The 11,925-nt window shown below is 41.2% G+C and overlaps 1 protein-coding gene across 3 annotated transcripts; it reads left to right on the forward strand.

The window, feature by feature from the left end:
* The first annotated feature begins 4,061 nt into the window (after nucleotides 1-4,061).
* LOC110535813 (RING finger and CHY zinc finger domain-containing protein 1) lies at nucleotides 4,062-10,308 on the forward strand. 3 transcript variants are annotated; one of them, XM_021621118.3, is made up of 9 exons: nucleotides 4,062-4,231; nucleotides 5,096-5,215; nucleotides 5,323-5,438; nucleotides 8,055-8,133; nucleotides 8,248-8,292; nucleotides 8,472-8,530; nucleotides 8,720-8,749; nucleotides 8,905-9,025; nucleotides 9,285-10,308. In XM_021621118.3, exons 1-9 carry the CDS (start codon nucleotides 4,130-4,132, stop codon nucleotides 9,459-9,461), a joined length of 849 nt encoding a protein of 282 aa, XP_021476793.3. In that variant the 5' UTR covers nucleotides 4,062-4,129; the 3' UTR covers nucleotides 9,462-10,308. The 3 variants fall into 3 exon arrangements, with proteins under 3 accessions (XP_021476793.3, XP_021476795.2, XP_021476794.3); XM_021621120.3 differs by having other exon boundaries at nucleotides 4,114-4,983; XM_021621119.3 differs by having other exon boundaries at nucleotides 4,174-4,816.
* The last annotated feature ends 1,617 nt before the right edge of the window (nucleotides 10,309-11,925 follow it).

The following is an 11,925-nucleotide window of genomic DNA, read 5'->3' on the forward strand; positions in this document are numbered from 1 at the left end:
GTGCACCAAAAAAAAGTGTCAAGGGAAGCTAGTTTGGATTTCGCTTCACACCAATCACATCAAAAGCCAAATGTCATTGATAGAAAAAACTAAAATTGTTGTGTTGTTGTCCTCCAGTGTGTAGCTAACTAGCTAGCTAAAATAGGCCCTTCCCTAAATTAACCATGGAGCAGATTGGGATTTGGACTTGTAGTTTTACTTAATTCTCTGGCCAATAATTATAACGACGATTCTGATCAACCATAAATTCATACATTGCACCCTTTCCTTGCCTGAGACTATGGAAGTTCCACCTCTGCTCAGACGACACCATTCTGTATACATCTGGCCCTTCTTTGGACACTGTGTTAACAAACCTCCAAACAAGCTTCAATACCATACAACACTCCTTCTGTGGCCTCCAACTGCTCTTAAACGCTAGTAAAACTAAATGCATGCTTTTCAACCGCTCACTGCCCGCCCGGCTAGTATCACTACTCTGGACGGTTCTGACTTAAAATATGTGGACAACTACAAATACCTAGGTGTCTCGCTAGACTGTAAACTCTCCTTCCAGACTCATATTAAACATATCCAATCCAAAATTAAATCTAGAATCAGCTTTCTATTCTGCAACAAAGCCTCTTTCGCTCACGCCGCCAAACATACCCTCGTAAAACTGACTATCCTACTGATCCTCGACTTTGGCGATGTCATTTACAAAATAGCCTCCAACACTCGACTCAGCAAATTGGATGCAGTCTATCACAGTACCATCCATTTTGTCACCAAAGCCCCATATACCACCCACCACTGCGACCTGTATGCTCTAATCAGCTGGCCCTCTCTACATATTCGTCGCCAGACCCACTGGCTCCAGGTCATCTATAAGTCTTTGCTAGGTAAAGCTCCGCCTTATCTCAGCTCACTGGTCACGATAACAACACCCACCTGTAGCACACGCTCCAGCAGGTATATCTCACTGGTCATCCCCAAAGCCAACACCTCCTTTGGCCGCCTTTCCTTCCAATTCTCTGCTGCCAATGACTGGAATGAATTGCAAAAATCACTGAAGTTGGAGACATATATCTCCCTCACTAACCTTAACATCAGCTACCCGAGCAGCTAACCAATCGCTGCAGCTGTATATAGCCCATCTGTAAATAGCCCATTCAATCTACCTACCTCATCCCCATATTGTTTTTATTTACTTTTCTCCACATCAGTATTTCTACTTCAAATCAAATCAAATTTTATTTGTCACATACACATGGTTAGCAGATGTTAATGCGAGTGTAGCGAAATGCTTGTGCTTCTAGTTCCGACAATGCAGTAATAACCAATCTAGCTAACAATTCCAAAACTGCTACCTTATAGACACAAGTGTAAGGGGATAAAGAATATGTACATAAAGATATATGAATGAGTGATGGTACAGAGCGGCATAGGCAAGATACAGTAGATGGTATTGAGTACAGTATATACATATGAGATGAGTATGTAAACAAAGTGGCATAGTTAAAGTGGCTAGTGATACATGTATTACATAAAGATGCAGTAGATGATATAGAGTACAGTATATACGTATACATATGAGATGAATAATGTAGGGTATGTAAACATTATATTAGGTAGCATTGTTTAAAGTGGCTAGTGATATATTTTACATAATTTCCCATCAATTCCCATTATTAAAGTGGCTGGAGTTGAGTCAGTGTGTTGGCAGCAGCCACTCAATGTTAGTGGCTGTTTAACAGTCTGATGGCCTTGAGATAGAAGCTGTTTTTCAGTCTCTCGGTCCCAGCTTTGATGCACCTGTACTGACCTCGCCTTCTGGATGATAGCGGGGTGAACAGGCAGTGGCTCGGGTGGTTGTTGTCCTTGATGATCTTTATGGCCTTCCTGTGACATCGGGTGGTGTAGGTGTCCTGGAGGGCAGGTAGTTTGCCCCCGGTGATGCGTTGTGCAGACCTCACTACCCTCTGGAGAGCCTTACGGTTGTGGGCGGAGCAGTTGCCGTACCAGGCGGTGATACAGCCCGACAGGATGCTCTCAATTGTGCATCTGTAGAAGTTTGTGAGTGCTTTTGGTGACAAGCCAAATTTCTTCAGCCTCCTGAGGTTGAAGAGGCGCTGCTGCGCCTTCTTCACGATGCTGTCTGTGTGGGTGGACCAATTCAGTTTGTCTGTGATGTGTACGCCGAGGAACTTAAAACTTACTACCCTCTCCACTACTGTTCCATCGATGTGGATAGGGGGGTGTTCCCTCTGCTGTTTCCTGAAGTCCACAATCATCTCCTTAGTTTTGTTGACGTTGAGTGTGAGGTTATTTTCCTGACACCACACTCCGAGGACCCTCACCTCCTCCCTGTAGGCCGTCTCGTCGTTGTTGGTAATCAAGCCTACCACTGTTGTGTCGTCCGCAAACTTGATGATTGAGTTGGAGGCGTGCGTGGCCACGCAGTCGTGGGTGAACAGGGAGTACAGGAGAGGGCTCAGAACGCACCCTTGTGGGGCCCCAGTGTTGAGGATCAGCGGGGTGGAGATGTTGTTGCCTACCCTCACCACGTGGGGGCGGCCTGTCAGGAAGTCCAGTACCCAGTTGCACAGGGCGGGGTCGAGACCGAGAGTCTCGAGCTTGATGACGAGCTTGGAGGGCACTATGGTGTTAAATGCCGAGCTGTAGTCGATGAACAGCATTCTCACATAGGTATTCCTCTTGTCCAGATGGGTTAGGGCAGTGTGCAGTGTGGTTGAGATTGCATCGTCTGTGGACCTATTTGGGCGGTAAGCAAATTGGAGTGGGTCTAGGGTGTCAGGTAGGGTGGAGGTGATATGGTCCTTGACTAGTCTCTCAAAGCACTTCATGATGACGGAAGTGAGTGCTACAGGGCAGTAGTGGTTTAGCTCAGTTACCTTAGCTTTCTTGGGAACAGGAACAATGGTGGCCCTCTTGAAGCATGTGGGAACAACAGACTGGGATAGGGATTGATTGAATATGTCCGTAAACACACCAGCCAGCTGGTCTGCGCATGCTCTGAGAGCGCGGCTGGGGATGCTTGCACATCATCATCTGCACATCTATCACTCCAGTGTTAATTTGCTAAATTTTAATTACTTGCTACTATGGCCTATTTATTGCCTTACCTCCTTACTCCATTTGCACACACTGTATATATACTTTATTATTTTCCTATTGTGTTATTGACTGTACGCTTGTTTATTCCATGTGTAACTCTGTGTTGTTGTTTGTGTCGCACTGCTTTGCTTTATCTTGGCCAGGTCGCAGTTGTAAATGAGAACTTGTTCTCAACTAGCCTACCTGGTAAAATAAAGGTGAAATAAATAAATAAATAAAAGTATACTACTTAAGTTTTTTTTTTTTATATATATCTGTATTTTACTTTAAAAAATGTATGGCTACTTTTACTTTTACTTCACTACATTCCTAAAAACAATAATATCTGTTTTATTCTATATATTTTCCTTGACACCCAAAAGTATTTGTTACATTTTGAATGTGTATCAAGACAGGAAAATTGTCCATTTCATGCACTTATCAAGAGAACATCGCTGGTCATCCCTACTGCCTCTGATCTGGAGGACTCACTAAACCCAAATGCTTTGTTTGTAAAGAAAGTCTGCATGTTGTACCCCTGGCTATCAGTAAATACAATTTAAAAAATTAAATTGTGTTGTCAGGTTTGCTTAATATAAGCTATTTGAAATATTTTTTTACTTTTGATGCTTAAGTATATTTATGCAATTACATTTACTTTTGATACTTAAGTATATTTAAAACCAAATACTTTCAGACTTTTACTGGGCGGCTTTTACTTTTTTTAAAGTCATTTTCTAGTAAGGTATCTTTACATTTACTAAAGCATGACAGTTGGGTACTTTTTCCACCACTGGAAGCATTGTAGGGAAGATGCGCTTTCCTTTCAGGCCCCAGAGCCTATAGAGATTGGAGTAGACCTTTGAATCTGAATAAAGGAGTACGTTGAAAAAACATTTGGGGGGGGTAATATCAGTACGTTTAACTTTTTTTAATTAATTTTTTTACCCTCTCTCTATTTTCCCGTCTTCTTCTGCCTGAAGTTCCCCAGTTTTCACCCCACACAGTAGGGAGCGACATGCGACTTTAACGTATGTTTGCGGACCGCCAAAAATACCATAGAAGAAGAAGAAGAAGAAGAAGAATGGCTTCTCTAGTTGGATGTGAACATTACGTGCGCCGTTGTTTGTTGAAAGTGAGAAATAGTTTTTATGAGCAAGTGTTAATTCTACCAGATATTAAGACACATATGTTATTGATTGCCTTATTTATGTTCACGTATGCTGCTTTGTGTAGCTAACGTGTTTTGCTCTTAAAATAACTGTTATTAACTTAGCCAACTAATGCGTTAGCTTGCTATCTTAATTTACCATCTGAACGGGAGATGGATTTACATATGTCAGATAAAATGAAAACCCTTGTTTGGCAACCCATCAAGAAATGTATTTAACAAAGAAATTGGTGTAGTTGGAAATGTTGTATCTATATTTTACATTAATGGAGCAGTTGTTTGCTTGGTGTCATTCGTATATTATACTAGCTAGCTATCGCGGCTTGTCACCGGCGTTAAATTGTTTGTCAGCCAAAGTTAGCTAGCTAAATTCAAATTGTATATATATATATTACATTCATCTAGCAGTTGTTCGCTTGGCGTCATTCGTATATTAATCCATTGATATCTGAGTAGCTATCGGCTTGTCACTGTCGAAAATGGTTTTTAGCTAGCTAGCGAGCTAAGGAAGTTCATGTCAGAGTTCAATCTTTCATCATGAATAGAGAGGTAAGCCTGAGCCTGGTTACCCTCGCAAAGTTATTAACATCAAGGTTCTTAGAATAGAAAACATGAACTGGCGCGCACCCAGAAAAAATATTTTGTGTGGAGGTGCTGACAAACGGCGAAGAAACTATAAAAATAAAGAGAGACGTAAACTCCCAGTAATTGATTGGGTAAATCGCCGTTTTGGCATCACTGTGCCTTCCACCAAGTTTCTTGACACCAACAAATTAATGTGTTGGTTTGTTTAATTAAACACGTTCCAAACTTGGTTATATCCCTCAGGCTCCGTGTTGTGGTAAAGCATACGTTTGTCGCCTGTGCCATGACGCTGAAGAGGACCATCAAATGGACCGCTTCCTTGTCAAAGAAGTGCAGTGCTCAGTCTGCACAACAGTACAACAGGTAATAATGTTAAAGGGGAACTGTTGTCTCTCACTGAGTCCCATCCGTACTGTTCATTCAATATATCAATATGGTCCCATTATTTGTTTATTTCATTTTTCTTTCAGGCACAACAAACTTGCGTGGAGTGTAATGTGACCTTTGCGGAATATTACTGTGATATTTGTCACCTGTTTGATAAAGACAAGAAGCAGTATCACTGTCAGCCCTGTGGAATTTGCAGGTGAGTAACTCTCCCCTGTTTGACTTTGTGTTACAACTAACATTCTCATATATAGCTCACCCATATTCATCAGCTGATATGTTTGGCCAGCTGCTGGCCACCAGCATGTTTTAGATGTTCATTTTATTTGCATATTGGTGTCTTAAAACACATGAATAGCGTAGCCACTATGTACAGTCATGGCCAAAAGTTTTGAGAATGACACAAATATTAATTTTCAAAGTTTGCTGCCTCAGTTTGTATGATGTCAATTTGCATATGCTCCAGAATGTTATGAAGAGTGATCAGATTAATTGCAATTAATTGCAAAGTCCCTCTTTGCCAAGCAAATGAACTGAATCCCCCAAAAAACATTTCCACTGCATTTCGGCCCTGCCACAAAAGGACCAGTTGGCGTCATGTCAGTGATTGTTTTGTTAAAGAAACTTCTCCTTAATGCAACCGCTATGTCAGATTTCAAAAAAGCTTTACGGCGAAAGCACACCACACCATAATCTGAGTACAGCGCTCAGCCACCAAAACAAGCCATACAGATACCCGCCAAGTTGTGGAGTCAACAAAAGTCAGAAATAGCGTTATAAATATTCACTTACCTTTGATCTTCATCGGAATGCACTCCCAAGAATCCCAGTTCCACAATAAATGTTTGTTTTTGTTCGATAAAGTCCATCTTTATGTCCAAATACCTCCTTTTTGTTTGCGCGTTTAGTTCACTAATCCAAATGCACAAATCGCGGGCACTAAGTCCAGACAAAAGTCAAAAAAGTTCCATTAAAGTTCGTAGAAACATGTCAAACGATGTATATAATCAATCTTTAGGATGTTTTTATCATAAATCTTCAATAATATTCCAACCGGACAATTCCACACGCGAGACTAAACTAAAGGCTTTCAGCCTGACCACTTGTCGAAACAGCTCTTATTCGCTCCCCTTTGACAATAGAAGCCTGAAACAACTTTCTAAAGACTGTTGACATCTACTGGAAGCCTTAGGAAGTGCAATCTGACCCCATTTACAATGGATATTGGATAGGCAATCACTTGAAAAACTACAAGCCTCAGATTTCCCACTTCCTGGTTGGATTTTTCTCAGGTTTTTGCCTGCCATATGAATTCTGTTATACTCTGACATTATTTTAACAGTTTTGGAAACTTTAGAGTTTTCTATCCAAATCTACTAATTATATGCATAATCTAGCTTCTGGGCCTGAGTAACAGGCAGTTTACTCTGGACAACTTATTCATCCAAGCTGCTCAATACTGCCCCCCATTCCCAAAGAAGTTAACACAGGTGTGAGTGTTGACGAGGACAAGGCTGGAGATCACTCTGTCATGCTGATTGAGTTCGAATAACAGACTGGAAGCTTCAAAAGGAGGATGGTGCTTGGAATCATTGTTCTTCCTCTGTCAACCATGGTTACCTGCAAGGAAGCACGTGCTGTCATCATTGATTTGCACAAAAAGGGCTTCACAGGCAAGGATATTGCTGCCAGTAAGATCAACCATTTATCGGATCATCAAGAATTTCAAGGAGAGTGGTTCAATTGTTGTGAAGAAGGCTTCAGGGTGCCCAAGAAAGTCCAGCAAGTGCCAGGACTGTCTCCTAAAGTTGATTCAGCTGCGGGATCGAGGCAGCACCAGTACAGAGCTTGCTCGGGAATGGCAGCAGGCAGGTGTGAGTGCCTCTGAACACACAGTGAGCGAAGTCTTTTGGAGGATGGCCTGGTGTCAAGAAGGGCAGCAAAGAAGCCACTTCTCTCCAGGAAAAACATCAGGGACAGACTGATATTCTGCAAAAGGTACAGGGATTGGACTGCTGAGGACTGGGGTAAAGTCATTTTCTCTGATGAATCCCCTTTCGATTGTTTGGGGCATCTGGAAAAAAACTTGTCCGGAGAAGACAAGGTGAGCGCTACCATCAGTCCTGTGTCATGCCAACAGTAAAGCATCCTGAGACCATTCATGTGTGGGGTTGCTTCTCAGCCAAGGGAGTGGGCTCACTCACAATTTTGCCTAAGAACACAGCCATGAATAAAGAATGGTACCAACACATCCTCAGAGAGCAACTCTCCCAACCATCCAGGAACAGTTTAGTGACGAACAATGCCTTTTCCAGCATGATGGAGCATCTTGCCATAAGGCAAAAGTGATAACTAAGTGGCTCGGGGAACAAAACACAAATATTTTGAGTCCGTGGCCAGGAAACTCCCCAGACCTTAATCCCATTGAGAACTTGTGGTCAATCCTCAAGAGGCGGGTGGACAAACAGAACCCCACAAATTCTGACAAGCTCCAAGCATTGATTATGCAAGAATGGGTTGCCATCAGTCAGGATGTGATCCAGAAGTTAATTGACAGCATGCCAGGGCGGATTGCAGAGATCTTGAAAAAGAAGGGTCAATACTGCAAATATTGACTCTTTGCATCAACTTCATGTAATTGTCAATTTTAAAGCCTTTGACACTTATGAAATGCTTGTACTTATACTTCAGTATTCCACAGTAACATCTGACAAATATCTAAAGACAGACAGCAGACTTTGTGAAAATGAATATTTGTGTCATTCTTAACTTTTGGCCATGACTGTACAGTTAGTTATGTTTTGTACTCCTGCAGGATCGGACCAAGGGAGAAATACTTCCACTGTGAGAAGTGCAATCTCTGTTTAGCAGGAGATCTAAGAGGAAATCACAAGGTGATTGGCCCTTATTATATCTGTTGCTTGTGTGGGAATTGTCAATGCAATACTGCTAATGCCATGGCTCTTGTCTTTCACTTGATTTATTGGTAATAGCCTGTTTTGTTTCAGTGTGTTGAAAATGTTTCAAGACAGAACTGCCCAGTGTGTATGGAGGTAAGTTAGTGAATAGTAAGATCAGTAACACGATTGCTGTGCATTTCACTTTAATGTAATTTAGCATACAATTGTGTAACATAGAAATTCACACAGCCTGTATTTGACAATTTCACCAGTACTTCTCCTCTAATGGTTTATCATAGATATATAATGTTTGTGTCTTCTCTCTAACTAAGGATATCCACACATCCAGAATAGGAGCCCAAATTCTTCCATGTGGCCATCTTCTACACAAGTATGACCTTTTCCTTATGATAGATACTCTCAAAACCTTTGTCATTAGCCTATAGGACCTACACAAGTTTGTATTGATGCCACTGTTAATCTGATGGATGATACAGAAGTTGCAATACTGGAGTCTTACTCTTGTCTTCTGGTATCAGAAACCATTTTTAGAATGTTCACTGCTTCTTTTGTTTTTCAGAACATGCTTTGATGACATGGTCCAAACAGGGTAAGGTCCATTGTCCTTTTCAAATATTGTTCTAGTTATGATGTATTTATCCTAATTACTGTCATTATCTTATCAATCATGTCATCTGCATGATATTCATATAAGCAATGACGATCTGCGTGACCAGGAATATGTCCTCTATATGTCCTCTTCAGTGCGTATCGATGCCCACTCTGTATGCACTCTGCTTGGAATATGGAGCACAACTGGGAGCAGATGGACAAGGAGATATCTCAGTCACCCATGCCCACTGAATACCAGGATGCCACTGTGAAGGTATGACACATGTATTCACTTTGAATGTGAAATGGAACTTTAAAAAGCAAAACATGATGACCTCAATTCTTGTGGTCCCTTGTGTTTTGGGGTACTGTAACTACACTGATCTGGTATAGATTTACTTTGGCTTTATTTTATGACTCACTTTAGGCTTATATTCAAGGGATATTTAAACTTATTTTTAAGTTTCAGTATTGAGCACAATTTCTGCCTCATGACATGGTTTGGTCGGTCTCTCCTTCTCCCTGACCTGTAGATCATATGTAATGACTGCCAAACCCACTGCATGGTGCCTTTCCATGTTCTGGGAATGAAGTGCAGTGGTTGTGGGTCCTACAACACAGCACAGAATGGGGGACTGATACGGCAGTCCCGGGAACCACAGCCCCAGGAGCCAGAGCAGCAGCCCCAGTCCCCATTGCCAGAACCATAGAATATGTATAATTTTAATTACATTGGGACTCCACCCCCTAGTTCTCAATGCTCCACATTACTTCCCCAGTCTACGCAGACTTAACTACACTATCCACCTCTTTCCCAACATTGCTCTGCCAAGAGTACAGGTAGTCGTGCCTGGGTTCCAGAACCTGGTGCCAGGACCTCAGGGCAATAAACTTGGATCCCTCTCCTAGTGTGTTGTACAGCAGTTTTGGGGTTGAATTTCTGTTATTACATGGCTATTGATCCATTTGTTTCTCAGATAAAAGCCAGCATAAGAGAATTGTGAATGAGGAATTAAATATAGTCAGCCACACAATTTATTTCCCATTTTGTCCCAAGTTGGAATGGATTCATTTCTGTCATTAATGCTTTCACCAAATGATTTAGATTTTTGTTGGGGTGAAGAATGCTGTTATGTGAGGAGTTTGTAAAGCACTGCAATGTTTGACTGGCTTTGCGTTTCTAAAAACCTATGTAAATGCTTCAGACTGACATTTTTACAATGGTAATGGATTTCAATGTCTGTTTGCAAAACTCAGGTATTTGAAATAGTTTAGATACGGTTCAACATCAAATTGTGTTCATTCCATGTTTGAGTTGAATTTTGATTAGACGAGTGGATTATCATGAGTAACATGTATGTAAATTATTGAATAATTACTACAGTTAGACAGTGGCTGTTGGCAACTATCTCACTCCCTGCTTAGCTCATATTGTTAGTATTGTCACTCAAATATGAGAGAAATAGAGTGAAAATATTGCATCTGTATTGCCTTTGGTGTCATTCATTGATGGTGACATTTACTGTAAAGACTAATAAATACCATGATTGTTCTGAATAATGTTATTTAAGATTTGCATCACAGTAATTTTGAAATAAATAAGATAATAGTAGCTGGAAAGTGTTCTTTACAAAAACTGCAATGAACATTCTGTGAAAAATAAATATAGTTGAAGTCGGAAGTTTACATACACTTAGGTTGGAGTCATTAAAACTCGTCTTTCAACCACTCCACAAATTTCTTGTTAACTATAGTTTTGGAAAGTCGTTTAGGACATCTACTTTGTGCATGACATAATTTTTCCAACAATTGTTTAGACATTACTTCACTAATTCAGTGTTTCACAATTCCAGTGGGTCAGAAGTTTACATACACTAAGTTGACTGTGCCTTTAAACAGCTTGGAAAATACCAGAAAATTATGTCATGGCTTTAGAAGCTTCTGATAGGCTAATTGACATAATTTGAGTCAATTGGAGGTGTACCTGTGGATGTATTTCAAGGCCTGCCTTCAACTGTACATACATACAGTATCAGTCAATTTTGGACACACCTACTCATTCAATAGTTTCTTAATTTTTAAAATTTTCTACGCGCACACAGACAAAGTATACAAAACAGTAAGGACACAATGCCTGCCCTCCAGGACATCTACAGCACCCGGTGTCATTAAGGCCAAGAAAATTATCTACAACCTCAGTCATGCAAGCCACGGCCTGTTCACCCTGCAATCATCTAGCAGACGGAGACAGTACAGGTGTATCAAAGCCAGGTCCGAGAGACTGAAAAAACGGCTTCTATCTCCAGGCCATCGGACTGTTGAATTGCCATCACTAGCTGGCCACCGCCGGTATTCTGCTTGGCACCTTAGAGACTGCTGCCCCATGTACACTTAGTGTCAAATTAGGAACACCCATGGCAATTTGTAGGGCCTTCCTCTGACACTGCCTGCTATAGAGGTCCTGGGTGGCAGGAAGCTTGGCCCCGGTAATGTACTGGGCCGTACGCACTACCCTCTGTAGTGCCTTGCGGTCGGAGGCCGAGCAGTTGCCATACCAGGCAGTGATTCAACCAGTCAGGATTCTTTTGATTGTGCAGTTGTAGAACTTTTTGAGGATCTGAGGACCTATGCCAAATATTTTCAGTCTCCTTGGTGTCAGCTTGAGGGGCAATGTACACAGCTGCAGATTTGTGGACTCGAGCCACATGACTTGGACTCGAGTCTGACTTGAGTCACAAATTTGATAACATGGGACATGACATAAAATAAAATGACATGACTTGACTTGAATTTGAGAATGATGAATAGAAATTATCTAGCCAGGTTTTGTAACGCTTTGTCACTCATTTTGTGGCACAGAAGACAGTAACCTCGCACTAGCAAAAACGTTTAACAGATTAGCTAGTGAAACGCACACTCTTCCCTCTGATTGGACCAACAAACTGTCAATCAACAGGTCGGGTGAGCTAGTGATCACTGTGATCGCTGATTTAATGTATAGCCAGTGTCGACTCGTCATTCAGAGCCCCACCTGTTTAGCTATAAATAAAACAACTTTTTTCAAGTGTTTAACCTGATTTGCATGTTATTTTGGCATTAATATGAGTCACACATCAGTTTGCAAACTATTTTAAAAAATCAAATCAGTGAGTTAATGAAGCTGCATACAAACAT

The sequence above is a fragment of the Oncorhynchus mykiss genome, chromosome 11 (genome assembly GCF_057628025.1).
Source record: "Oncorhynchus mykiss isolate SJ-2025 chromosome 11, ASM5762802v1, whole genome shotgun sequence".
In the NCBI taxonomy this organism is placed as follows: Eukaryota; Metazoa; Chordata; class Actinopteri; order Salmoniformes; family Salmonidae; genus Oncorhynchus; species Oncorhynchus mykiss.

Excerpts from the sequence above, each read along its gene's own strand:
- LOC110535813 (XM_021621120.3), top strand. The coding sequence starts at position 4,879 with ATGAACTGGCGCGCACCCAGAAAAAATATTTTGTGTGGAGGTGCTGAC. Across the intron at positions 4,984-5,095 it reads AACTCCCAGTAATTGATTGG|GCTCCGTGTTGTGGTAAAGC; the intron begins GTAAATCGCCGT and ends TATATCCCTCAG. Across the intron at positions 5,439-8,054 it reads CAGCCCTGTGGAATTTGCAG|GATCGGACCAAGGGAGAAAT; the intron begins GTGAGTAACTCT and ends GTACTCCTGCAG.